Source organism: Balaenoptera acutorostrata, chromosome 12, assembly GCF_949987535.1.
Source record: "Balaenoptera acutorostrata chromosome 12, mBalAcu1.1, whole genome shotgun sequence".
Classification (NCBI taxonomy): Eukaryota; Metazoa; Chordata; class Mammalia; order Artiodactyla; family Balaenopteridae; genus Balaenoptera; species Balaenoptera acutorostrata.
In genome coordinates this window covers 73,931,269-73,958,701 of record NC_080075.1, presented here as the reverse complement: position 1 = coordinate 73,958,701, position 27,433 = coordinate 73,931,269, and the positions used below count along the sequence as shown (strand labels likewise).

General features: G+C 46.8%; 2 protein-coding genes across 3 annotated transcripts in view; both read right to left on the bottom strand.

Moving 5' to 3' along the window:
• Positions 1–27,433, bottom strand: part of ASXL2 (ASXL transcriptional regulator 2) — a 279,668-nt gene that overhangs the window by 159,336 nt on the left and 92,899 nt on the right. The gene's annotated exons all lie outside the window — the stretch shown is intronic.
• KIF3C (kinesin family member 3C) overlaps positions 9,490–27,433 on the bottom strand; it is a 34,263-nt gene continuing 16,319 nt past the window's right edge. Inside the window, exons 2-8 of one of the 2 annotated variants that reach the window (XM_007191271.3) lie at positions 24,794–24,895; positions 24,020–24,142; positions 22,731–22,849; positions 22,142–22,258; positions 12,571–12,679; positions 12,219–12,391; positions 9,490–11,976 (exon numbers count right to left, since the gene is read on the bottom strand). In XM_007191271.3, coding sequence (XP_007191333.2) covers positions 11,883–11,976; positions 12,219–12,391; positions 12,571–12,679; positions 22,142–22,258; positions 22,731–22,849; positions 24,020–24,142; positions 24,794–24,895 — 837 coding nt within the window. In that variant the 3' untranslated portion in view covers positions 9,490–11,882. The remainder of the gene's footprint in view (positions 11,977–12,218; positions 12,392–12,570; positions 12,680–22,141; positions 22,259–22,730; positions 22,850–24,019; positions 24,143–24,793; positions 24,896–27,433) is intronic. The other variant, XM_007191272.3, reaches the window with a different exon arrangement.

Below are 27,433 nucleotides of genomic sequence, written 5' to 3'. Positions count from 1 at the left end.
CGCAGCCAAAAAATAAATAAATAGATAAAATTGAAAAAAAATTTCTAAAAGTAAGATATTTTTACTGTAGTCACTTAAAACCACTGTCTCCATTCCTAGTTCCCTTATACCCTCAAGACATGGCTGCATGCATTTTTAGATCTAGCTAAAAGGAAGGAAGTTGAGTTGGGGACATATTTAGTTTGGTTTGATGGGATATATTTAGGTGGTTCACAGTCTAGGTGTATAGATAAATGTATAGATAAATATTGCTAGCGGGCTTCCCTGGTGGCGCAGTGGTTGAGAATCTGCCTGCCAATGCAGGGGACACGGGTTCGAGCCCTGGTCTGGGAAGATCCCACATGCCGCGGAGCAACTGGGCCCGTGAGCCACAACTACTGAGCCTGCGCGTCTGGAGCCTGTGCTCTACAACAAGAGACGCCGCGACAGTGAGAGGCCCGCGCACCGCGATGAAGAGTGGCCCCCGCTCGCCGCAACTAGAGAAAGCCCTCGCACAGAAACGAAGACCCAACACAGCCAAAAATAAATAAATAAATAAATAAAAATAAAAAAATAGTAAATATATATTAAAAATATATATATATTGCTAGCTAACCTAGTGTAGGAAGGGCTGCCAGGAATACTCTCATCACTCACTCTGCCAACTCACCCACTATGGTGGCAAAACATGAAGGTTCAGAGCCAGAGACCATAAACTGATAACAAAGAGTCCCCCAGTGCCTGGCACCAGACATTGGTGGGTGGTGAAGGAGAGACAAGGCCTGAAATTTACATAGCCAAAAGCTGGTCTGTAGAAAATTCTTCCAGTTGTCAGACATGCAAAACAGTATACATGGACTGTTTGGTTCTCATCAATCCCTGATCAACATGGAAGGTCCCTCCTGTCAGAAATGTACATGACATAGTGCATATAATCACAAACACACCATTCATTTTTTTCCTCTTTTTGATGGAACTTGTGCAAAAGAGAATTTATAGGAATTTTTGCATTTACGGGCACAATCTTGTAGCAGTACTAAAAGAGCTAGTACATCTGTGTGTATGTTGTATGTTTTCTGCATCCCCCCAAATGTTGACTTATGAAGATATAAAAAATTAATAATAAGCCACTACAATTAGGACATTGTCAACCAACTGGTTAATGAGCATTATTATTTCAAACAGTATCTAAGATTAGTTATTGCACACACACACGAATAACTTGAAATGCCCTGAGATCCTCTAGTGCATATATGAAAGAAATTTGATAGAGGTTTTCCCCAAGTTAATCGTAATTCTAAAAATTTATATGACATTACCAATAATGAATTGAAGCAGAAAGAAATTTTCCTAAACTCTCAATAATATAAAAAATTTTAGTCAACCATTTTAAAAGAAAGACTGAATTATGTTTCTGGTTTTTTTGGCTAGAAAATAGCACAAAATTATTGTCGTATTCAGACACATCCAAAAAGTGCACAGTCGGCAAATGCAGGGAAAAAGTTTTAGAGAGGTCTGTCAGGTATTTAAATAATAAACATATTATACTATTTTTCTGAATTTTGTGATGTTGTGGTACTTGTCAGCTTTTAAATTGTGTGATTTGTGATTTATTTTCTCATTCTACGTATTCACACCCATACTTAATTTTGTTTCATTATTTTCTTTCTTTTTCTTGGTAAGAGTTCTCCTTCCTCTCTCCAAAATTGTATAAGGTCCAAGTCCTGCAAATCTTGGCTCTGCTGTCTGTGGCAGAGACACATCTGGACTTTGCAGAGGCCATTATATGAGGAGCCCAGAAAATACAGGGATTACCTTGTGACCAGAAACAGGGCCAATTCATACAGCTGTGCCCTAATAAAACCCCTGATTATTAGCCACTCAGAATAAAGACAAAGATTCGACCTTGAAGGTAGGCGTGACAAAGTTCTGGCCAATGGGATTACGCAACTTCCAGGTTCACATTAAGGAGCAGGGCATGCCCTCTACTCCTCCTTTTCTCCCTTCCTGGGTACTTGAGTGAAGATGTAGTGATGAGTATCTTGGCCCTGTGGACAAGGACAGCACTCTAAAGATGCTGGATCAACCAGGTAGAAGGAGTGTAGGCCTCTAATCCCATGGAACAGCCCTATCAGTCAGCAAGCCAGCCGTGGTCCACTTATAGCCATGTTACTATACGAGAGAGTAATGAAACTTCTGTTTTGTTTAAGCCCCAGTTATTTGGGATCTCCATTTAGGCAGGTGATCTGATATCCTGATACAACTATAATAATAACCCATTACATTTATGGGGCTCTTTATTCTTTGTAAATTCTGGAGTGTCTCTTATCATGAGTAAGTGCTGGTGAGGGGGTGGGGTGGGGAAAGGTCATCACTTAGATGAACCAGGGAGTTGGATGGCTTGCCTAGGGGCACACGGGAGCCGGGCAGGCTACAGCCAATTCACCGGCGAGGACCAGCCCCGGGTGGAAGCCAGATGCGTGCACAGTGAGCCTGGGTGGTAAGCACACTGGGTGTTTCCGCTCTTAGCATTCAGAAAGAATTTCTCCCTGACTATTCAATTTGCAAAACCCTAGAGTAGGGACAGTTCACATCCTTTCTTTTTTCATCATCTTGTCCTTTTCTGTATTTGCTGCAGCACACAGAGAGGGATATAAAATAACGGGAGTGTTTTTGCTTCAAATATAATGTCTCCCTCCCCACCCCTCACCTCCCAGTTCCCTCCTTTGCTTCTTCCCTCCTTAGTAATTCCATCATTAGGCATGGCTGTGCAGACCATGGCCTGGCGGAGATGTTGGCGCTCATGTGAGGAAGACAACTGAGCAGGGTGGCAGCCCTGTGGGGGTCAAGAAATTGGCCACAAACAAGGGAACTGGGCAAATAAGTAAATATAGTATATTGAGGTAAGTGGGAGCCAGGTTTCTCAACTGTCAGAGGAAAGAGTTATAAATATGAAAAACAGGAACTCTAGATGTTGGTTGGAATTGGGGGAATCAGTGTGAACTCAGATAGATGCAAACTCAATTCAACTGTCAAGTGTGTGTGTAACTTTGTATATACTATATATATATATATATATATTTTTTATTTTTTTAATTCAAGCTCTGTCCATTGAGAACTCCTGGGAGTAGAGACTCCCATTAGAAATAAGTGTACCGGGGCTTCCCTGGTGGCGCAGTGGTTGAGAATCTGCCTGCTGATGCAGGGGACACGGGTTCGAGCCCTGGTCTGGGAAGATCCCACGTGCCGCAGAGCAGCTGGGCCCGTGAGCCACAATTACTGAGCCTGCGCGTCTGGAGCCTGTGCTCCGCAACAAGAGAGGCCGCGATGGTGAGAGGCCCGCGCACCGCGATGAAGAGTGGCCCCCACTTGCCGCAACTAGAGAAAGCCCTCGCACAGAAACGAAGACCCAACACAGCCATAAATAAAAAAAAAAAAAAAAAAAAAAAAGTGGGACTCCTGATATTCATCCCACTTAAAAAAAAAAAAAAAAAGAAATAAGTGTACCATTCTCCATTAAAAGGAATCAGGACTCTTGTGATAAGTCTGGAACATCTTTCTGTGCCAGAAAGTAAGAATGTATTCAAAAAATAATGGGAACATTTCAAAAGAACATAGAAGCCAGCTTGAAGGCACTGCCACTGATCAAATCTGGGATAATTTGAGTGTCAAAACAAATCATAGTAATAATGGATTACAACCCACTGAATATAGTAAGAATCCATGAGTCCATATTGATATAAATAAACAAACAGATAAGGAGAAGAGAAAGCAGCTTCTAACAAGTTAATGCCAACTAATAAATGTAAGAAAAATAATGGAAGTAAAAAGCCACTGTTTGGCAACCATATAGTAATAGTTAATTCAAGGAGGAAATTATCAATGGACATTAAAACCATGGGTGAAATTTAGAGAAGGAGTGGACTATTACATAATTTCACAACATCTCACAGGATGCTTATTAATTACAAATGGATATACAGCAGAAACTAACACAACACTGTAAAGCAATTATACTCCAATAAAGATGTTAAAAAGAAAATTACAAATGGATAAAGAGTGACTACTTTACAATAGAGAAGCCTGGCAGACACCACCTTAATAAACAATCAAACTGGGGTTTCCCTGGTGGCGCAGTGGTTGAGAATCTGCCTGCTAATGCAGGGGACACGGGTTCCAGCCCTGGCCTGGGAAGATCCCACATGCCGCGGAGCAACTAGGCCCGTGAGCCACAACTACTGAGCCTGCGCGTCTGGAGCCTGTGCTCTGTAACGAGAGGCCGCGATAGTGAGAGGCCCGCGCATCGCGATGAAGAGTGGCCCTCGCTCCCCGCAACTAGAGGAAGCCCTCGCATAGAAAACGAAGACCCAACACAGCCAAATAAATAAATTAATTTAAAAAAAAAAAAAAAAAAAAAAAAACCATGGGTGAAATTTAGAGAAGGAGTGGACTATTACATAATTTCACAACATCTCACAGGATGCTTATTAATTACAAATGGATATACAGCAGAAACTAACACAACACTGTAAAGCAATTATACTCCAATAAAGATGTTAAAAAGAAAATTACAAATGGATAAAGAGTGACTACTTTACAATAGAGAAGCCTGGCAGACACCACCTTAATAAACAATCAAACTGGGGTTTCCCTGGTGGCGCAGTGGTTGAGAATCTGCCTGCTAATGCAGGGGACACGGGTTCCAGCCCTGGCCTGGGAAGATCCCACATGCCGCGGAGCGGCTAGGCCCGTGAGCCACAACTACTGAGCCTGCGCATCTGGAGCCTGTGCTCCGCAACAAGTGAGGCCGCGACAGTGAGAGGCCCGCGCACCGCGATGAAGAGTGGCCCCCGCTCGCCGCAACTGGAGAAAGCCCTCGCACAGAAACTAAGACCCAACACAGCCATAAATAAATAAATAAATAAATTAAAAAAAAAAAAAAAAAAAAAAAGATCGAATTGTTTAAAAAAAAAAAAAAAAAAAAAAAAAACAATCAAACTGGGACTTCCCTGGTGGCGAAGTGGTTAAGAATCTGCCTGCCAATGCAGGGGACACAGGTTCAAGTCCTGGTCAGGGAAGATCCCACATGCTGCGGAGCAACTAAGCCTGAGCACCGCAACTACTGAGCCTGCACTCTAGAGCCCGTGAGCCACAACTACTGAGCCCGCGTGCCACAACTACTGAAGCCCACGCACCTAGAGGCCATGCTCCGTAACAAGAGAAGCCACTGCAACGAGAAGCCCGCGCACCGCAACAAAGAGTAGCCCCGCTCACCGTAGCTAGAGAAAGCCCACGCACAGCAACAAAGACCCAACGCAGCCAAAAATAAATAAATAAATGTATTTTTAAAAAAAATGGCACTCTAAAAATAAATAAATAAATAAATGATCAAACTTAACATCACCAGTAATAGGACAAAGCCATGTCATCATGTTCCACCTAATGGGATGCAGTAAAAGGACCACAGCAACACTTCTGTGCATCACCTGAATCTAATCATGGGAGACATCAGACAAACCTGAATCTAGGGACAGTCTACAAATTAACTGGCCTGTAATATTAAAGAATGTTAAAGGCGGCATAAGGGTCAAGAATGGACTGAGGAATTCTTCTAGATAGGAGACTAAAGAGACATGATAACTAAATACAACACATGATCCTGGATTGAATACTTTTGCTATAAAGGTCATTCTAGGGACAGTTGGCAAAACTTAAACGAGGTCTCTGGACTAAGAGTACATGGTAATTCTTAGTGTGATTCCTGCAACTTTTCTGTGAGTTTTAAATTATTTTTTAAAAACCAAATAAAATAAACACACAACAAAAAACATAATGAGTGTGTCTAGCGAATAAGTCCTTATGCTCTCCAGGCCCAGCTTGCTCACCATTTGTGTGACTTTCCGGAAATCACTTTCTTTTTCTGGGTCTGCTTTTCCTTATTGCAAAATGGGAGCTTTGGATGTTAACAAATAATCACTTTGGTTTTCTAGACCAAACAAAGTAGCAGCCTCCCCCAGGCCAGTTGTAAAGAAAGGACATGTGGTTGAACACAGGGGCTCCGAGGTGCACTCCAGTGGCTCTGTGCCCTCTGCCTCTACCACCCTCGAGGGCAGTCCTGGTGTCTACACAGGCAGGTGGCCCCAGTGCCAGTGCCTGAAGGGCAGGCCCAAAGGAGTATGACACAGAATCACAAATGGCTGCAACTAAGATTCTCACACTTGAGTGAGTGTTCGTTGGAATCACCTGCAGATTCCTGGCAAATCCCCCCTAACACTGACTTAAACCCCTGGGAGTTTGTCTGGCACCATTAGAAGTCTAGAAGTGGACAGACCCAAGCTGATGCAGCCACACAAACCCTGCCAGGGACTTGGGACTCACGGTCTCTCCACTCCATCAGCCTTTACTTGTTATGCTTGTTGCCTCAGGGTTGCAATATGGCTGCTGCTCTTTGAACAAGCCTGACATACTCTCACCCATGAAGTTTGCATTTGCTTTCCCTCTCCCGGAGTCCTCTTCCTTACCTCCTTCAGGACTTTGCTCCAATGTCACCTTCTTAGTAAGTGACTACTACGGGGGTGACTACAACCCCCCAATCCCTTTCCATCACCACCACCATCAGTACCTAGAACTCCCCGTCTCCCTTCTCTGTTTTATTTTTCTTGGCCATTCACATTGTCATCTGACCCTGCAACAGGTTTTTCTTGTTTAATGTTTTTCTCCCCACCCTAAAATTAAGCACTGTGAAGACAGGGGCTCCTGTCTGTTCTAGTCACTGCTATATTCCCAGCACTTAGAACAGTACTGTGAATATACGGGTAACAGGTGCTCAATCAATATTTGTTCAATGAAAGAATGTACTTCAGGAGGTGCATTTGAATTCTAGGCAGGAAGAGGATATGGGAAGAGGAGAAATGGGTGATATCTATAATAGGAAAAGCAAAAACATTTCCAGAAATCCCTAGCCAACTTCCACTTGCATCTCCTCAGCCAAAACCATGCCCCATGGCCACCCATTGGTGCAAGGTAGTCTGGGAATATGAATATTTTTAGTTGGGTGCACTGCCCTCCTTGAACGAAATTATTTTGTAAGTAAAGAAGAAGGGAATAATGGATATTGGAAAGGCAACCTGCGGTGTCCACCTCATGGATCTATCCTGGATCTAATAAAGCAGAATCTCTGAGGGTGGTATTTTTGGTGCAGGTGATCTGTTATAAGAAAAATGGCCAGAAAAAAAGGATGAGCCCAGAGCAAATTTTTCTTAAGCCATCCTGGGTGATGAGTACACTGGTTGTGAACATCTGTTTTGTTGACTTCCCAGGGCACACTCCACCCCAACTGCCACCCCCATCAACTTTTTTGAGGAATATCTTTATTTCCACCATCACCACCCCATGTACACATGGGTACTGCAGTAGGATTCTTGGAGGTCTTGTTCATATATCATGTTCCCACCCATCTGACCCAAACCACTGAATTGGAATCACATTCCCATGAAGTTGGCACTGGGACTTCTAAGTCTCTCCGAATGACGGAGTCATGTAAACAGAGAGCTGCTGGCAGGTGTATTTTCTAAGTCACAGACTGGAGCAGCTGAGGAAACAGCATGAACCCCACACAGAAAGTACAGACAGAGAGGGTCTTTGCGGGGTCTGAGTCCCTGGTACTAGGTCGTTCCTGAGAACTGGTTCCGTCCTCACCCGTGGGGTCCACAGCATGCTTCTGTGTCCTTATTTTGTTCAGGCCAGCTTAAGCGAATCTTTAGTAGTGGCCAAGAGTTCTAACTAACACACACCCAGACCTAGGCATCTGAAAACAGAAAGAAGTGACTCTGGAGGTTAGGTGCCCAGCCTCGGAGGAAGAAGAGAAATATGGCAGTTGCCATATTGACAAGCAAGGGGACCCCAGCCAAGGGTGAGTTCCAGCCCCCTGGCTGGTCCGTGGAACTCTAGAACCGCCTATCTCAGCCACACAAGTGAGCCCACGGCTAATGGGAGGAATGAGTGGTATTAAAATAGGACCTCGGGCTTCCCTGGTGGCGCATTGGTTAAGAATCTGCCTGCCAATGCAGGGGACACGGGTTCGAGCCCTGGTCTGGGAAGATCCCACATGCCGCGGAGCAGCTAAGCCCGTGAGCCACAACTACTGAGCCTGCGCGTCTGGAGCCTGTGCTCCGCAACGGGAGAGGCCGCGACAGTGAGAGGCCCGCGCACCGCGATGAAGAGTGGCCCCAGCTCGCCACAGCTGGAGAAAGCCCTCCCACAGAAACGAAGACCCAACACAGCCATAAATAAATAAATAAATAAATAAATTTAAAAAAAAAAAAAAAAAATAGGACCTCAAGGTTAAGGGTTTGGAGATTTGGTTTTATTCCCACCACTCTGCCCTTCTGTCCCTGGCTTGCACTACTTTTAGAACATGTAGGGTGCCTATCAGTCCTGAGGTGCAGATGCACTAGAGGCACAGAACCAAAAAATACAGGCTTTAGAGTCTGGAAGTCCAGCTTCATCACTAACCCTACGTCTTTAGCCAAGTTAGTTAATTTCCCTAAATTTCATCAGTAATCCAGTGACAATCATTCCCACCTGGGAGGATTAAACGACTACGGGTGTATAAAGTACCTAACAACACCAGGCAAATCCCTCAAGCAGCAGAGCCCTGGAACCCCTTTGGATCTCAGGGCTGGAGCTGGCACAGAGGCAGGAGGCCCCTCCACGAAAAGCGTCAGTGCCACAGTGGGCACGCGGCCATGCCCTGTGCACCAGGCTAACCTCAGTGCTCTCCCAGGAGTCAGGGCCTCGTGTTTGTTTGTTTTTGGCCGCAGCATGCAGCTTGTGGGATCTTAGTTCCCTGACCAGGGATCGAACCCGGACCGCTGGCAGTGGAAGCGCCGAGTCCTAACAACTGGACTGCCAGGGAATTCCTTGGGCTTCGTGTTTTTTAGCAGCAACTACTTCTCATTTCCTGTAAGACTTCCACACTACAGGGAGCCGACAACTAGAACCCAGAGGGAGGGAAAGAGGTCCTGGGAAGACAGGATAAGGGGAAGCTAGTGTTGAATTATTTTAATTCAGCACCTACCATGCGCCAGTCATATCGATGTGCTTTACACACATTATTGCCTGTTTTAATCTCTCTTGGCTGATAAACGGAGGAGCAGAAGGGGCAGAGCTGTTAAGTGATATTGACAGCTCATCTGGACAGGCAGTTCTGAAATCTGCTAACAGCTCAGAATTAACTGGGAGGGGACCACTAGCTTAGAACACGATCAGCTGCTGCCATAGCTCAGGCACAGACTTCAGACTAGAGCCTGAGCCCTGCCCCCTCCGCCTTGATGCTCAGACGGAGCCCCTTTTATTAAGCAGCCAGTTCTTTTCCCGGGTGCTGATCACTGCAGCTGCGCTCCAAATACTCTTGAACCCCTCTTGGAAAAAACAAGGAAGAGAGAGAAGGGAGAACATAAAAAGAGAAGGAGAAAGAGTCAGAGGGAAGAGAAGGCAGGCAACCAACTCTGTAACGATACTCATTCCTTTATTATCGACTGCGTTAATTTGAACAGGGCTGGGGCCTGCAGGTTGCTGGCAGCACTGAGCTGCAGGTGCATTTCAGCTCAACAGAGAGATCTCATCCTAAGCCAAGGAGACAGAGGGTAATGTTTTATATATATATTTATATATTACATATGTCCTGTATCGTCATATGTATAGAGTGACAAGAATGGGCCACAGCATTGTTAACTGTTGTCCTAAATAAAGACCATAGCAACAGACATGGAAATTTGGTCCTAATCAAGGCCCTTACTTTGTCAACCAAGTGTTTGATACATCAAAAGGAAAAGAAGAGAAAGAGAGAGAGACAGCGAGACTGAGATCCAGCCACCGTGGTGGCCCTGTTCCCAGCATATCTTACACTGAGTGTAGAGTGTCCCCTGTGGAGGTAAACACACACACAAACACGCGCACACATACACACGTACACAAAACTGCAGGCAGGAGCTCCTCCTCTGACCACACCTTGGGCCCAGCCCTCAGACTGGGGGTGAAGAAGTTGGGTATATTGTGCTATAAGACTGTGAGGGTCAAGTGACCAGACAATGCAGAGTCGATGTGTCCAGGTGATGAACGGGGGTAACACGTGCGGCTTCATCCACAAATGAGAAAGAGGTCAGTGGGAGAGGCTGCTCAGCGCGGGACTGGAGGTCCCTCTGTGCCCAGGCCACCTGGGAAATTTCTACACACTGGTCCTGTCCCAGCCACAGCTGAAGCTCTGATCTGAATCCTGAGTCTCAAATAATCTCCTGGGCTCTGATGAAAAATGTTATTTCCTTGAAGGACAGAAGCAAGTGGCAACTGAGTGGCCCAACCACCTGGTCCCGTAGTTACAGCAGCGATGACAGCATCATTGAATTAAACCAAACCATAGCTCGGTCCTTAGAGCAAACTTGAACTGTGCAAGAAGCGTTCATTTCCTGACGGAAAGAGAAAAACCAGCTAGTCGGCCCCTACCGCCACCTCCCACACCCCCAATTTCAGGCAGACCTGTCAGTTTCGTGCCTTTCCCCCAGTGACAAAACTCCTCATGTTCTAGGAACTGGAGACTCCATTATTAGGCCGTTTTGAAATCCCAAACCACGTGTTTTCATTCATGATTACCTCTTCACCCTTCCACTAAAATATACAATTAAAAGGTAAGTCAATGAAAATTAATCTCTCTTTTTTTGGTAGAAATTTACTCGAGATACCTGGAGACATACTGGGTTGTCACAAAGGAAAGTGAGGAGTACTTCCCTAGGGACCAATTTGCACAATGCTGAAGAAAGGGTCAGTCTTGTCAACAAAACAGTGCCCAACAAACGTGATTCAGAAACAGGGGTAACGGGCAGAGTTGGCAGGTTGCGCCTGGGCCTCCATCTCCTGTGCTCAGTGAGGGGGAAAAGCAACAGATTCTGTGATACCTTTGTTTAGCCAGAGGGAGAAGGATACTGACCCCTTCCACTGTGAACGGGGATCCAGGCAGCTGCAAGGAAAACGATGAAAGCAGGAAGGAGCAGCCTCTCAAAGATGGGGAGTTGGCCTGATGGCTTGTCGGCCAAGGTTAGTTCTCCGAGGGGACAGAAACAAAGGGCCGTCCCTCGATGACTGTCCACATTGTCTCTATTACTGTTCCATTTCCTGAAGGTCCCAAGGAGGCAGCAACTGGTGGGTTCACAATTCGCGTCCACGGGTTGGGAAGGCGGGCCAGAAGCAGAGTTTGGGAAGCCACGACTTCTTGCCAAAGCTGAAGAGCATGGGCTGTGTCGCTGAGGTCACTGGAGTCCTTGAAAAGGAGCCCAAGAAACCGAAAGAGGTTGTTTGCGACCCAGAACGTGGAGAGCGGGCTCTCTCCGCCGGAAGCACAGGCTCAACACCATCAGGATGGGCGTCTCTTGTCCTCGGTGGACACCTAGCGTTTTTCTAGTCCCGGAAAGTGCTCAGGAGCTGCTCACCGGCAGTGCAGGAGGAGAAGGGAGATTACAGAGCGCGCTGGGTAGAAAAAGCACTCTCTTCTCAGGCACCGCCGCCCTCCCTTCTGGGGGCAACTGACAGGGAGGAGCATGAGGTCTGATTGGGGCGGGGCGGCGGGTCTAAAGTCAGAAGAAAGGAGGCTGTGCGGCGACCATGGCAAGCTCAGGCGAGGGCACCTCTCCCGCAAGAACTGAGCTCCACGAATAAATAACATTAATTAAATAAAGGAGGCTAAGAGCCAGCAGAGGCACGGTCTGCCAGATCCTCACCCCGCACACATATGCACATGCGCACACACACACGCACGCACACACGCACGCACACCGAGCGGCAGGCGAGATGATCCAGGGTTGGCTGCCCCGTCCGGGGGTCTGGGGGATGGGCAGCCCGACTGAAGGTTGTCACTCGTGGTCTAGCGCTGTCGAGGGGAGCAGAGCAGCGGCGGCCAGCGAGCCGTGTGCGGTGGGAGGTGGAGGCCGCTGAGGACTCTGGCACCTGCGGGGGATGGGGATGAGGTGGTGGGCGAGAGGGGAGGGTGGGGAAGTGCAGGAAACAGAAAAGTGAGGACTTTCCTTTCCCTCATCCTGTCGCTGTAGGAACTTGGCCCCCACAGCCCCAGTTTCCACTCTCCCTTCATGCCCTTGGGGTACAACCCAAACCCTCCTCAGCCTCAACCAGCCCATGGGGTTTCCATGCCTTCTAAGTCCAGTGCCCACTCTGACCGTGATGGTACTGACCAGGATCTGGACTTTCGGACTTTAGATGTGGAAGGTCTTTCCAGAAAGCTGTCCAACCGCATGAGCCTCTCCATGTGTAATGCACGGGGGTCTTGTTCTTGATCATGAGAGAATTCCATCTCAAAGACCGCTGGAGGGGACACATCCAACTCCAGAAACATGATGTTCTCAGCCTGTGGTGGGAATATCAAGCCAGACGTGAGCACTGGCCCTGATGCCTGTATCTTCCAGGCACTTGGGAAATAATGGGAGTAGCAAGGGTGATGAGGCAGGTAGAGGAAGCAGAGGTTGTGAGCATCACCTCCCTTGGGCGCTCTCTCCCCTCCCCCCCTTCTACTTCCCAGCTTCTTACCCTATACCTGGGGTGTGACCCCATTGCCATGGCAACCCGAGCATACTGGCTGATAGGCCTCTTGTAGCCCACTGCAGATGTTGGCCGCTTCTTCATTTGGCTGCTACTGCTGTAGGGAAGAGGCTATATTTAAATCTGTTTCCTCCGAACACAAAGGGAAAATGATATCATGATGGGTTAAGCATCATTCAGGTAGTCAGTAGGCCCTGCAGACTGCAGGTTCTGGAATTTTCTTCTCTTTGCTCTAATACAACCTGACAACTCGAAATAGTATAACACAAGGAGACACATATGTCTTCACTCTTGTTGCTTCATGCATTGTTGGTGGGAATATAAAATGATGCAGTCACTTTGGAAACAGTTTGGCAGTTTTTCAAAAAGTTAAACGTAGAGTTGCCATATGACCTAGTACTTCCACTACTAGATACATATAATCAAGAGAACTGAAATCATACCCACACAAAAACTTGTATATAAATGTTCATAGAAGCATTATTCATAATAGCCAAAAAGTAGAAATAACCCCAATGACCATCAACTTATGAATAAACAAACAAAATGTGGAATATCATAGAATGGAATATTATTTGGCAACAAAAAGGAATGAAGGACTGATGCATGCTACAAGGTGGATGAAACTTGAAAACATTTTGCCAAGTGAAAGAAGGCAGACACAAAAGACCACATGTGATATGATTCCATTTATATCAAGTATCTGGAATAGGCAAGTCCATGGTGACAGAAAGTAGATTGGTGGTTTCCTAGGGATGGGGACACTGGGGAGACTGGGGAGTGACAGCTAATGGGTTTGGGGTTTCTTTCTGGAGTGATGAAAATGTTCTGGAATTAGATAGTGCTAATGTTATACAACTCTGTGAATATACTAAAATCCACTGAATTATACCCTTTAAAATGGTGAATTTTATGATATGTGAATTACATCTCAATAAACGTATCATTTATAAAACATACAAAACAAAACTCAGGCTTGGCTTTTTTTGTTTGTTTTTTTGGCCGTGTATCGCAGTCTGCAGGATCTCAGTTCCCCGACCAGGGACTGAGTGCTGAAGGCACCGAACCCTAACCACTAGACCACCAGGGAACTCCCAGGCTTGGCTTTTAAAAAGTGCATATTCTTTGACCCAAATTCCCACTCCTAGGAATTTCCCTAAGGAAATAATCAGAGATAGGGACAATTTATAAGCAGAGATGTTTGCTGCAATATTATTTACAAGTGCAAACAATTAGAAACAACCCAAATGTGCACCAATAGGGACCAGTTTATTATTCAGCCAAGTGAAGGAATATTATGTAGTCATTTAAATTGTCTTATGGCTCTATGTAGACATAAAAAGATTTCCACAACATATTAAATAAAAAAGCAAATAAAAAGATGAAGTTTTTTTGTTTTGTTTTTAAAGAAGTGTGTATACGTGCGTGGATGCTTAGAAAAAAGTCTGGATATTCAACAAAATGTTAACAATGATTGTCTTTGGATGGAGTGATTATGGGTGATTTTTATTATCTTTATGCCTTTCTGCAATACCTAAATTTTTTACAATGTATTGTTAATTTTATATCTAATAAATTATTTCAAATACTCAGAAAAGCATAGAAAATAAGATATATCTGTTTGCTTATCATCCAGCTTTGTCAAATCTTAACATTTTATTATACTTAACACCAAATCTTTAAGAAATAAAATGTAGACACAGTTTTTAAGACTCCATCTCTTTCCTTCTCTAGAATTAATCACTCTCTTGAGTTTTGTGCTTATCAATGTCAGGCATATTTTTATACTTATTTATATATGTGGATATTCATAAACAATATATATGGTATCTGTATGCCTATTTCTAAATTTTGTACTGTATGGTATACATACTATATTGTTTTGTGTCCAACAAACATCTTTTATATTTATCCATGCTGCTCTAGATTAGATGATTAAAGTTTAACTATATTGACTATCTTAAGGTTTCACTATAGCATTTTATATGTTTTATATATATATGTTTTTTATATATTCTCTTGTTGATAGACATCTAGTTCAATTCCTTTTTCTCTCTCCCTTTCTATTTAACACAGTGCTGTTGTGAAGAGTTCTGTATAGGTATCTTGAAGTACATATTCAAGTTTCCCTGGGGTATATACCCAGGAATGGAATGGTTTCGATGTGCATTTTCAGCTTTACCAAATTGCCAAATTGCTTTTCAAAGTGGCTATATACCTACAAGAAAGTTCCCATTGCTCTATATCCTGGCCAACTCATGGTATGTTAAGACTTTTTACTCTCAGTAACTTAATGAGTGTGAGGTATTTTATTATTCAAAACAAACAAAGATAGGAAAGAAAACAAGTTATTTCCACTAAAAAACATAATACAGGGTTTGGAGTGAGGTAGATCTGAGTTTGAATGTTGGCTCTACCCCTTACAACTTTGTTACCTTGGGAAGTGGCTTATTATCTCTGAGCCTCAGATATCTCGCCGCTATCCTACAGAATTGCTGAGATTAAACAAGATAAGTACTTAGCACAGTACACCGCAAGGGCTCAACACATGGCAGTTGTGATGATTATTAATTCTCAATTCCACTTGCTAATTTCAAACAGGGATACAGATGAGCAACGAAAAAAGCCAAAAGGCAGACAGAAGACAGAAGAGAAGAGACAGGCTGAGTAATTCAGAGATAGGACATTCTGTCCTTGAAAAGGAGAACAAGCCGTGCAGGCGCCGACGACGGAACAATGCCCGCCTTCTGCCACAGAGAGTAACGAGAACCACATTCCCAGGAGTTTTTTTACCAAGTGCATATAAAAGAGTGCTGGATCCCACTTAGGGTCCCCGCCGACCCCTCTTCAGAGATGAAAACAAGGAAGATGAGGCTGTAGAAGCCCCAGCTGGTTTTGCTGCTATGGACCCTCTGGAAGGTGGGCGGGCTGTGCATGTGGAGAGTGGCAGCACTGCGGGAGGGGAGTGGGAAAATCAGTAAAATAACAACTTATCATTTATAAGGTGCATCTGTGCATCCCATTTGAACTTTACAACCTCCTGAGGTGCAGACAGGGCAGACAAGGAGACTGAGGCTCAGAAAAGCGAAAGCACTTTTGTGTCCAAGATCATACAATTAGGAAGAGACTTGGAATTGATTCTTCCCAAATACTCCTTTTAGGATGCCACGCTGTCTTTCAGGAGCGCACACAGAACAGCCTGGGCCTGAGTGTGCCTTGAAGGCTGCAGGCTCTGGGAACAGGACAGGGGGACAGGGCTGGGTGAGCAGAGCAGTGGATCAGTGTGAACTGGCAGCCTGACCCAATAAAGATGCCAGGGCTATTCTGGGTGGCAGGTGGGAAGAAGGGGGTGGGGGAGGGGAGTCTGTAATTGGGACACCAAGCTTCCCATCTACTCTCTCCTCTGCCTCAGGCCTACTTTCCATGATTGATCCCTCTGTAGTAAGCAGGTTGTGGCTGACAGCCCAGAGTGGAGGCCTGGCTCTGCAAGTATCCACCCCTCTTGAAAGAAACGCACAACAGCTATCCTGTGCGTCGTAGAGCCTCAGAGTTCTCTTACGACCCTCCCTCCACATAGCTTCTATCACGAGATTATATATATTTTCCTCTTAATACTAAAAAGTTCTCTCTCAGTCCCATCTCAGAGGCTGACCCCAATCTCATTACCAGCTCTGTTTGCTCACCACCTTTCTCCCCTCCTGTTCTGAAAACCGGCAGCCAACATCATAGGGTGTGTTTTCCTTCTAGGTCCTTTACGAGTACCTGACACAGCAAATCTGCCTGTTCTCCATGACTGGATCCCTCCTTCCCTGCACGTTAGCTGTCCACCTTGTAACATCCCCCTGCATGTCTGAACTCCCACTCCTCTTCTCAGTTCCCCTTCACACGGCACACGGCCTGCCTGGGCAGGCAAAAACTCCCTGTTTCAGATTCTTTTTCAGCTGTCCCGGGCCTGTGAATGAATCTAGGGACTCAACTCAGAGCTGAGCATGTTCTGACTGAGGTAAACTTTGCCTCTGAAAGGAAACCAGTTTAACTTTCTATCCTGATTCTATTTAGAGCAAGGAATGCTCTCTCTCTCTAAATTTGGAGGCAGCCTAATTTAAAGATCAAAATCTAGAACAAAAGCAACAAACCAAACTGTCCTTCTGTGGCACTTGTAAGGCATGACGGCAAACTGGTTTCTCTGGAGTGCCCACAGTTATCGTACTGGCTTACTGGTACTACTGCAGCCATTTACGGATCATCTCCTCTGTGCCAGGTACTGGCCTGGCATGCCCTCCACCCCACCTCCAACACGCGTCACACACATTATCTCACTGCAATCTTGATAATCCTGCAGGGATTTTTTTTTTTTTTAATTTTATTATCCCGACTTTGCAGGTGACAAAACTTGGGTTCAGAGAGGTTAAAAAAACCTTCTCAAGGCAGAGCAGGGACTAGAATTCAGAACGTTCTAAATCCAAAATCCAGTCTCCTTCTACTGCACCATGATACTTTGAAAAGAATCTAGGATAGCAGGGATTGCAAAAGGCAAATGGCTAAAGTTACAAATAGAATTTTGTCAACTGTAAACCATGGGCTACAGACATTGCCAAATATACAACCCTTAGAAGACAGTTTTGTATAAACACAATTAAAAATAAGGTCCATGATGAGTAACCAAAAATAAAAGGTTGTATTTGTAAAATAGTTATGGTTAGAGCTGGCTGCAGAAATGTGTTTTGTGAAGTAACTTTAACACAAAATTGTTTGTGATTGTGGAAGGGACCTCACCTGAAGTTATTGTGTATCAACTAGCAGTGGCCTAGAGATAGTGGAGGAAAAAGAAAAAGGGACAGACTTCCAAAATAAGTTGATAGAGAGTGTGTTTCAAGAGCTCCCCGACAATAACTCCTTGTTTTAAAGAGAGGCGCGGGGAAGAGTGTGTGGGGTAAATGCTTGCAGCTAGTGGAAGAGGGGAAACGTTTTTCCAGCAAAAGCTTTCTAAAGGGACAGTATGACTTTAGGTAATTTCTTTCCAACAATGCTTTTTTCCTCTCCTTTTGAGCAGCCTTCAGTGTTCTAATCCCCAGAACACCGCAGGCCAAACTGAAGCAAAATATTCCACACTTGAATTGAGCAAATGGGACAATGCCTTGATTAGTTAAATATGCTTTGGGAAGAAAGAGGTTTTTCAGCCCTGATTAAGTTATGTTGCAAACAGTGGGACCCAATCCTCCCAGAGAGGCAGCTTGTTCTACAGTCTCAGTCCACAGGGCGCCCCGAAATGCGGAAGCTGCGTCCATCCAAGGACCTGGCCACCCTCAGCCTTCCGCTGTGAAAGGAGGGGCTTGGGGCAAAAGATCTCAGAGATCCAGGCCAGTGACTCTTACACCGTGATGCTACCCTGGGGCTCTCTGTGCTGAGTCACTATCGTACTTGGGAATTCCAATTAGGAGGGAATTGTTTTTACTTTATTTTAACCACCAACTGCTGCTATACAAAAGTAATTTTTAAAAAAATGAATTTATTGGGATTGAATTTATTTAAAAATGAATTTATTGAGCTGTCAGAGCTTGAGGATTTTTGGCTGCACCATGCGGCGTGTGGGATCTTAGTTCCCACACCAGGGATCAAAGCCGTGCCCCCTGCAGTGGAAGCCCAAAGTCTTAACCACTGGACCGCCAGGGAAGTCCCATTAGAAAGTAATTTTAAAATTTTGTTCTGTATAAAAACTTCCTTGATCTATTATTATTTTTCTCTTTTTTTTTTTGTAATTTATTTATTTATTTATCTATTTTTGGCTGTGTTGAGTCTTCTTTGCTGCGTGTGGGCTTTCTCTAGTTGCGGCGAGCGGGGGCTACTCTTCTTTGTAGTACGTGGGCTTCTCATTGCGGTGGCTCCTCTTGTTGCGGAGCACGGGGTCTAGGCGAGCGGGCTTCAGTAGTTGTGGCACAAGGACTCAGTAGTTGTGGCTCGCGGGCTCTAGAGCGCAGGCTCAGTAGTTGTGGCGCACGGGCTTAGTTGTTCTGCGCCATGTGGGATCTTCCCAGACCAGGGCTCAAACCTGTGTCCTCTGCATTGGCAGGCAGATTCTTAACCACTGCACCACCAGGGAAGCCCTATTATTACTTTTCTTTTGTATTTTTGTGATTTTTTTTAAGTTCTGAGATAAATATTATTTATTGCAGTTATCAGACAATGGACAAGTGACATTAGAAAAAAGAAAATAATTTGTAGTAGTAATTCAGAATAGCATGTAGTTGACTACCTGGTATTTATTAATGTCTTTTTGAAGTAATTTATTTATTGGAATTTTTCTTAAAGAAATCTATAATACCTGTTTATGTCAACCGTATTTAAGTACAGTGGAGAACACTGGGATGTCACAATTGCCTTAATACCTTTTACCCTTACCCAGATATATTTTGATATTTTCTACACAAAATATATATTCTCTGTATTCTGAGGAGGTACATATATATTCTGTATAAAACAGCATGTTTAAGTTGTGAATATACTTAACCATAATTTTGAAAAAGCTTGTAAATGTATTTATATCTTTAAAATTTTAATATAAAATTTTAAGGGAACACAGTCCATTTGGGATCCAGTTAGAAGCGCTGCTAATAGAGATGTACAAATGCAGGCTGGGGAGCAACTGTGTGCAGATTTAAGTCAAAGGGGTATGTATGTCTGGACCAGTTCTTCCCGAAGAGTTATGGGAAAGAAAACACTATAGCGTAAGCTAAAGCCCACTGCCTGCTTTGAGCCCGTTTTTTTTTTTGTTTGTTTGTTTCTTTGTTGTTTTGGCCTCCTCGTGGCACGTGGGATCTTAATTCTCTGACTAGGAATGAACCCCGTGCTCCCTGCAGTGGAAGTGTGGAGTCCCAACCACTGGACCGCCAGGGAATTCCCCACAAGCAGCTTCTGAGGAAAGAGCCGAACTCTTAGGCTTCCTAATGGCAAAGAAAACACTGAATCTTTCTCTCTTTGCATTACTTTCCGAGAGCAAGAAGGATGGTGGGGGGAATCAGAAGAGAAAGGAAAGGTGGGAAAAGAACATCACAGGCAACTCCCTCCGCCCAGAAAGGTTCTGGTTCTGAGGCCCAGAAAAGAGCATGTAGAGAGCACAAATTCACCTTTAAAGCAAAGAGAGAGATAAGAGGCTAGGAAAGGCAATAGCTCAACAGTAAGCAAAGATACCAATCTATATTTTGGAGGACTTCTTTCTTTTTAAAAGTTGTTACTGGTATCTACTCTAAAAATTATTTAACATGTGCTATTTTAAGATAGCTGTTTTATTTTTAAAAATCTGTGAATGCTTTTTCAGTGTATGCAAACCATTTTATTTTTGCAAAAAAAAAAGAGAAAGAGAAGTTATTTAAAAGGTTTTTTAATTTAAAAGTTATTCGAGTAAAAGGAAGAAAGTAAACTTATAAAAAAAACAGAACAAAGAATGGAAATTCAGGGGGCTTCCCTGGTGGTGCAGTGGTTGAGAATCTGCCTACCAATGCAGGGAACACGGGTTCGAGCCCTTGTCTGGGAAGATCCCACATGAGGTGGAGCAACTAGGCCCATGAGCCACAATTACTGAGCCTGCGCATCTGGAGCGTGTGCTCCGCAAGAGAGGCCACGATAGTGAGAGGCCCGCGCATCGCAATGAAGAGTGGCCCCCACTCGCCGCAACTAGAGAAAGCCCTCGCACAGAAACGAAGACCCAACACAGCCAAAAATTAATTAATTAATTAATAATAAAAATTAAAAAAAAAAAAAAGAATTCCTGATGGTGTGGCATCAGCATCAGCATGAAAATTAAAAAAAAAAAAAAAAAAAGAATGGAAATTCATAAACATTAAGCAGAAAGCTTATCTTAGCTTCAGGGAAAGCACCCATCATGCTTTGAAGTCTGGATTGTGTGCTTAGGTGGTCAAGAAAAAATTTCAGGGACAATGTTTTGAGAAATGAATAAACTCCTCTGAAGCATGAAATTTTCAAAACTCAAATCAAGATCCATTCTCAGTTCCAGATGAAAGGAGATGGAACAGGCATGACAATTAAATGCAATGTACCATCGCAGGTGAGCCGGTGGGGGAACTGCTGTAAAGGACATTATTGAGGTAACAGAATTTCCTGAATTTGATCACTGCACTGTGGTTATGTAAGAGAATGTCCTCACTCTTAGGAAATACGGGTAAAGGGTTGACTGCCTGAAACTTAATCTCAAATGGTTGAGGGGAGGGGATTAATAAAGCAAGATGTGGCAAGATGCTAACAACCAGGGAGTTTGGGTGAAGGGTAAACGGGAATTCTTTGTACTATTCTTGCTTTTCAAAATTAAGAATTTTTTAAAAACGCACAGCTTCTCTCATCCCATCTCTATCCAATGTAAAGAAATTCCTCCACCTACAAACTTTAAACTCAAGAACTCTGTAAGCACAAAATAACTCTACAAAGCAGAGGCCTCACCAGCATCTTCCTCCAGCAGATGGTGCTGGAGTAGTAGTTTTTGAACCTAGCTTCCTGTAGAATCAGCTGGAAGCCTTGAAAAAAAATTTTTTTAAGTCCTGGGATCCATGCAAGACCCTTTAAATCAGACTCTCTGGAGCCCAGCTCACAGGTGATTCTAGTTGCAGCCAGGGTGGAGAACTTCTGCATTAGATGATGTACTACTGCAGGCCTCCACTTCGACTGGAAAGGTGGATTTAAATCCAAACTGATGCCATTGAGAAGTCCTTTACTCATGAACTTGCCACTTACAAACTTGTGTAGTGTTGCCTTGCGTAGGATCAGCCCTTCAGAAAGTAGACAAATTAAGTAGGCATCTGTTGCTCCAGTGAGAAGCTGTAGACCTCTACAGTTAGCTTCCCACCCCAGCTTTGGGGAGACTCCTGCCCTATCTTGTCATTAATATTCCTACGATAGATAGAGCAAAGAATCTCTAGGGAAGTGCATTGGTGTCAGGCCTCCTGAGCACCTCTGTACACAGATTTTCAAGGAAAGGACAGTGGTCCAGCTGGGTGAGGTAGTCACTCTGCTGGGTTTGAATATCCAGTCTTGTTCTTCATGGCCACCAGCAGAGGGAAATGCACACCCAAAGCTAAATGCGCTTAGCTCTGTTACCTAAGAGCTAGGATGTGGAAGCAGGTGGAAATGCTGAATCACCCAGCTGAGAGAGGCTACAGAGACCTCACATCTCTATCATTTCTTGATCTGATTACTTTTCTGTATTCCCCACTGGACTGTGAGCTCTGACTGTGTCTGATTTACCTTCCGTCTGCAGAGTCTCCTACAGTGTCCAACACGTAGTTAGTGCTTGGCAATATTATCTGTTGTTGCTGTTTCTGGCATCTGACAAATGAATACTCACCAGACTGGCCAAATGTTAGCCAGCTAGTATTTTCTGCATCCCAGACCAATGAGACACTGTACTTGACACTCCTTCCTTCATGGAGATCCCAGCATTAGGTCCTGGGAAACCCATCCTCCATCTGCATCCTTCCCAGCCCTCCCCAATCCACTCAAACCTCTGTCTCCCCCGGGCCCCTGGCCACCCCGGGCCGGGTGAAAGACTCACGCTCCACCGGGCATGAGGGGCTGGAACTTCCACTGCTCCTCCTCACAGTCTAGGAAAAGCCGGTTCATGATCTTGTTCTTCTCCTCAGGGGGGATGAAGTTCTCGATGATTAGGTACCTGGGAGCAGGAATGAGGTAGAGAGGGGACCACATGAGACCACACAGTGTCTATGAAGGTCGAAGGATGAGAAGAAAGAAGCAAAGAGGCAGAGGGAACAGAGACGGTGGAAAAACCAAAAAGTCGGGGGGAGGGAATCCCTAGAGAAATAATAGAGCTTGAAAATCACAGTTTCTAATGCAAAGATTATAGACTCAGGGCCTTAGGAGTTACTCCTGGGCAGCACCCGGCATGCACTTTGCGGGGTTCATCAAATGCAGGCCGAGGAGAGGAAGGAGGAAACAGGAGGTAGAGGAAACTCCAATGGGGCCCTCCCCCATCCCTCAGACACATTCTATTCCTAAGGTACATGGACATGGGTGAGGAGACAGTTGGAATGAAGCCTTCAGGAAAGAGAGGAGCCTGTCAGGGAGAGGCCCAGGGCCTGCGGGATGGCTGTGAGAGCCCCAGATGGAAAGAGGAGGGGCCCTACTTGAGCTTGAGCTCCCGGGTCTGCTCATTCTGTGCCTCTTCCAGGTCCTGCCGCACGCGGATGTACTCATCGTGCTGGTCCTGGATCTCCGCCTTCACCGCCTGCAGCTTGGCGTAGAGCTGGATGGGGACAGGTGCAGCTCAGAGGCTGTGCAGCGTGGCAACCAATGTGGCTCTGCTCACCCAGCCTGGGTCCCAACAGCTGCAGGCTCAGGGTCCACCAGCTCGGTCCAGGATGAGCCCAGGGCCCACCTCTGAAGCTCCCTCCTGCCCCACCATCCATCGGAACGGGTTATTCTAAAGGCTGCCCTGTCCCTCCCACACTGTGGCCTGTTAACCTGCTCTCTCAGCTGCTGTCCACATCGTGCAATGTGCAAATTTGAAGGGACCCGAGGGACCTTCTGGTCCAACACCCTCTTTTATAGGTGAGGAAACTCAGGCACAGACTTGCTCAAGGTCATACAACGAGGTAACAGAAGAGCCAGAATCAGGACGTGAGTATCAGGACGCGAGTATCAGGACTGCCGTCCAGGGCTCAGGGAAGGAAGGGAGCCTCAGCCAGTTTGGAAGGTGACCCATCCTACTCCTGCCTCTCCAGCGGCTCTTAAAAGTAGGGGTGCGGAGGGCAGCTCCAACCTTCCTGCCCCACTCCTAACCCACTGAAAGGTGTGTCCCTGGAAACTGCCACTGCAGCCGGGCCTCTGCCTGGCCTGCTCTGGGGCAGCCGCCTCAGCAATCTAAGGGCTCTCCGGGTTCTTCGCAGAATCCAGACTGGAACTTGCCGCTTCCTGCCCTACGCCCTCAGCTCATGCACACGCCTTTCCCTGGCCATGGACTCTGCAGGGTCCTGGCGGCCAATACTCTCATCCCTGGAGAGCCCTGTGCTCCCTCTCTGAGCTCTCCCAGGCTCCAGTCTCCTCAGGTTTCCCCACCACTCCCCTGGCCTGCTCTGTGCCTGCTTATCCAAACTGTGACTCACTGGTGACACCAGAGTAAAGGGGGAAGTTACCCAGGACCACGAGGATGGCAACCCTGGAGAGCGGAAGTAAACGTGTTCCCAGCCTATCAGGCCCCTCCTGGCCCAGGAGAAAAGGCTCTATTCCACCCCTACCGGACCCCTGCCTCCTCCCGCTCCTCACCCCAGCACCCACGCAGTGTAACTCAGGGGGTCGGCAGTTCAAGCAAAGTGGGGAGGGGTCGCTAAAGCACACTCCCCTTGGGCAGGTGACGTCTCGGGCAGAGGCTGCCAGGCCCTTACACACCTTGACCCAGTTCGGTGTGGCATCTCACCTTCTTGAGTTTCTTGGTTTTGACCTCCACCTCCTGCTGCAGGGACGTGTAGGTGCCCCGGAGCTCCATGGTCTCCTCGTCTCGGAGCATCATCTCCTGCTGCATTTCCCGTTCGCGGCGTTTCTAGGCCAGGGCAGGGCACGGGACTCAGTGGAGCGGCACGTACCGGGGAAGCCCCAGGGAGCTCTGCCTAGCACGGAACCTGGCTTCGTCATGACCACAGGGGCCAGGAGGGAGCAGGGAGCACCCCATGGCCCACATCCATTGCTCCCACCCCATCCTCAATGGATCCTCTCTGGACCTTCTTCTCAGCTCATATGGCCACGCTTTTGCCAAGGCACTGCCCCCCGTGGAAGGAGACCTCAGCCCTAACAGCTGGGGCATTGCAGGGGTGTCAACCACGTATACTGATGCCCAGATACTGGCTTTCCAGCTGCCTCAGCCTCTCCCATGTAGTATCACAATTGATTGGTAAGACCAACAAACTGTGGTTCTTGATGATTTAGGACACAGTCCTGCAGTTGGCAAAGAACTCACACCTTTGTGGAAGGCCCAGGAATTAGTACCAGGTGCCTTACGGAGGCTGTCATCATGGAGAGCCACCACCTGGGCAGTAGACCCACGGGATGCAGGGCAGCATGCCTTAGGTTCTCAGCACTGTAATTCCAGGGATCCTGAGTCCATGACGGCTCACTGCCCTAAGCACCCCTGTGTGACCTCAACGCCATGCGCCCCCTCCCACCCAACCCAGGGACCTGAAGCCCCCAGCCCTACCTGCTCGGCAATCTCCTGCCTCTTCAGTTCCAGCATCTTCTGCTGTTCATTGGTGTGATCCATGATGTTCCTGCCCCCGATGAGCAGCTTGCTCTCCATGGCCTGGGGACACAGAGGGGTGAAGAGATGGGCTTTGGGGCTTTTCAAAGGGCCACAGCAGCCCCAGCTTGAGAGGTTTGGCTTCCCTGTTTTGTGGTCCTTCCAGGAGGGGACAGAAGATGTGTCCCAGAAGGCGCCTCATGACCCTCACCAAGAATGAAGTTTTCCCCTCCAGCCTCCTGGGCCCCAGCACAAGGCTCCCATTCTCAGCAGGACCATTAGGTGAGACAAAGAGAGGGAATCCCTCAGAGAATACAGGGCACCTGATCTGTTTGCTTTGGCTATGGAAGCTTTGCTTTGGATATACGGAAGGCTGGTTCACCATGCTTGGGAAGGGAGTGCGGGCGGCAATCTAATCCTGGCAACAGCACCCAGTTGGCGTTAGGAGGCGGGGAGACACCGGATACAGTCACTGGGCAGCCCGGCCCTTTAGGTAACTGGCTCCTGACTCAGGAAGGGAGTTCTCACACAGGCAGCAGGAAAGGCTCTAATCTTCAGCTGGAAAACAGAAGAAAAGCCAAAGGGAGAAGACTCTGCAGCACTAAGGGGCACGTGGGGCCCCAGAAGCAGCATGAGCTTTGGAGATGGCCAGAAAGGCTTGGGCTCTACCCACCAACTGCAAGGTCTCGGCCGAGTTATCCATCACCTCTAACGTCCATAACCCTGGAGCCGCCTCTGCTCCGGGAAGGAAAGCCAGCAAACATCTGCTGAGTGCTACCGCTACCTGCCAGGTGTCTCCATCCTCACCCCCAGAGAGACCACAGGCAACAAGTAAAGAAACTGAGAGCAACTAGCCTCAGGTCATGCAGCTAGTTAACAAGGGTGAGATCTGAGCTCCCCGCCAGTCTCCCCACTGAGCCCCTGCGCTGTGTGCAGCACACCCAGCCCGGCCCACACCCAGCGCTTGGCACAGACGTTCCATAGGTGCTGGTTGAATCTGAAGCTTAAATAATAAAGGGCTAGGGGAAACTGTGTAAGTTGTGACTACATTAAAATGCATTTTCAGGGACTTCCCCGGTGGCGCAGTGGTTAAGAATCCACCTCCCAACGCAGGGGACACGGGTTTGAGCCCTGGTCCGGGAAGATCCCACATGCTGCGGAGCAACTAAGCCCATGCACCACAACTACTGAGCCTGCGCTCTAGAGCCCGCGAGCCACAACTACTGAAGCCCGTGTGCCACAACTGCTGAGCCCACGTGCCTAGAGCCCGTGCTCTGCAACAAGAGAAGCCACTGCAATGAGAAGGTCCCGCACCGCAACGAAGAGTAGCCCCTGCTCGCCGCAACTAGAGAAAGCCCGCACGCAGCAACGAAGACCCAAAGCAGCCAAAAATAAATAAATTAATTAATTTTAAAAAATGCATTTTCATTATTGCTAGTCAGAGGGTGCTGCCCGGGGCACGCCAGCTGTCCTCTGATTTCATCCCAGGCCTCCTGGAAGGTTGAAATCACCTTGAGCCACTGACCTGCCTGAGGGCTCTCCAAGCAGGGAGTGCTGGCAGAATAGGGGAGCAGGGGGGTCCCTGTACCATCCGTCATGGAGGACAGAGCGGGACAGGGGTTGAAGGATGCTTTTGTGGGGTCAGAGGTTGGGCTGTGTGAGGGTGACAGAGGACACTGAGTGAAGCAGGGCCAGTCAGAGCCGCCCCACGCAGCCTCAGAGGGAGCTGTTGCCAAGCAAGGCACCCGCCCCGTGGCAGCATAGCCATGGCTACACTAGTACCTCCCCCAGGCCCTGCTCCTGGCTAACATCTCACCATCCACCCACCTCCACGGCACAGACGCCTTCTCTCTCACGGTCACACTTGTCCACCCTTTGCATGAGTGACTCCTTAAACTGTGTGCCCTAGGCACCTTACCCACCTCACCTGCGTCCCCGCCCTGCAGCTCACTCACCCTCTTCATCTGGCCAGTCATTAAATCCCATCAAGTCTGTCTTCTTGGTACAGCTCACCTCCTTCCCTCCTTTTCATCCTCATCACAACGGCTCACTTCACTGTGGTCCCCGTGACTCACCTGGATCATTGCCAGGATCTCCCCCCACCTCAGTTTCCCCTTCCAGCCCTCTCCACGTGACACCCAAGGGGATCCGCCAACCACACAAGTCTGAATGTGCCTCTCCTCTGCTGCAAACTATTGAAAGGGCCTCCATTCCTTGCAGGATGAACCACAAAGTCTGTAGCAGTTACTGGCCCCGTGGGCTGGTCTCACCTACTCCCCACATGTGCTCTGTGCTCCAGCTTTGCCGAAAGAATCCCAGCCCCCTGAGTGGGCTGTGCCTTTTCACAAGACCAGGCTTCTCTCCCTGCTTCACATCCACCTGGAAAACGGCTACTTCTCCTGCAAGACACAGCTTGAGCATCTTGGGAAGTTTTCTCTGATTCCCTTAACTCTGCACATTTCCTCCCTTGGGCCTCCTCAATAGCTAGGACACTTTCCTACTATTTTCCCATATTGTCCCATCATTTGTTTACATCCTGTCTCCTCTGTGTGCTCCTCAGGTCAGGAATCATGTCTTACTCAGATCTGAGCCTTGGGACTT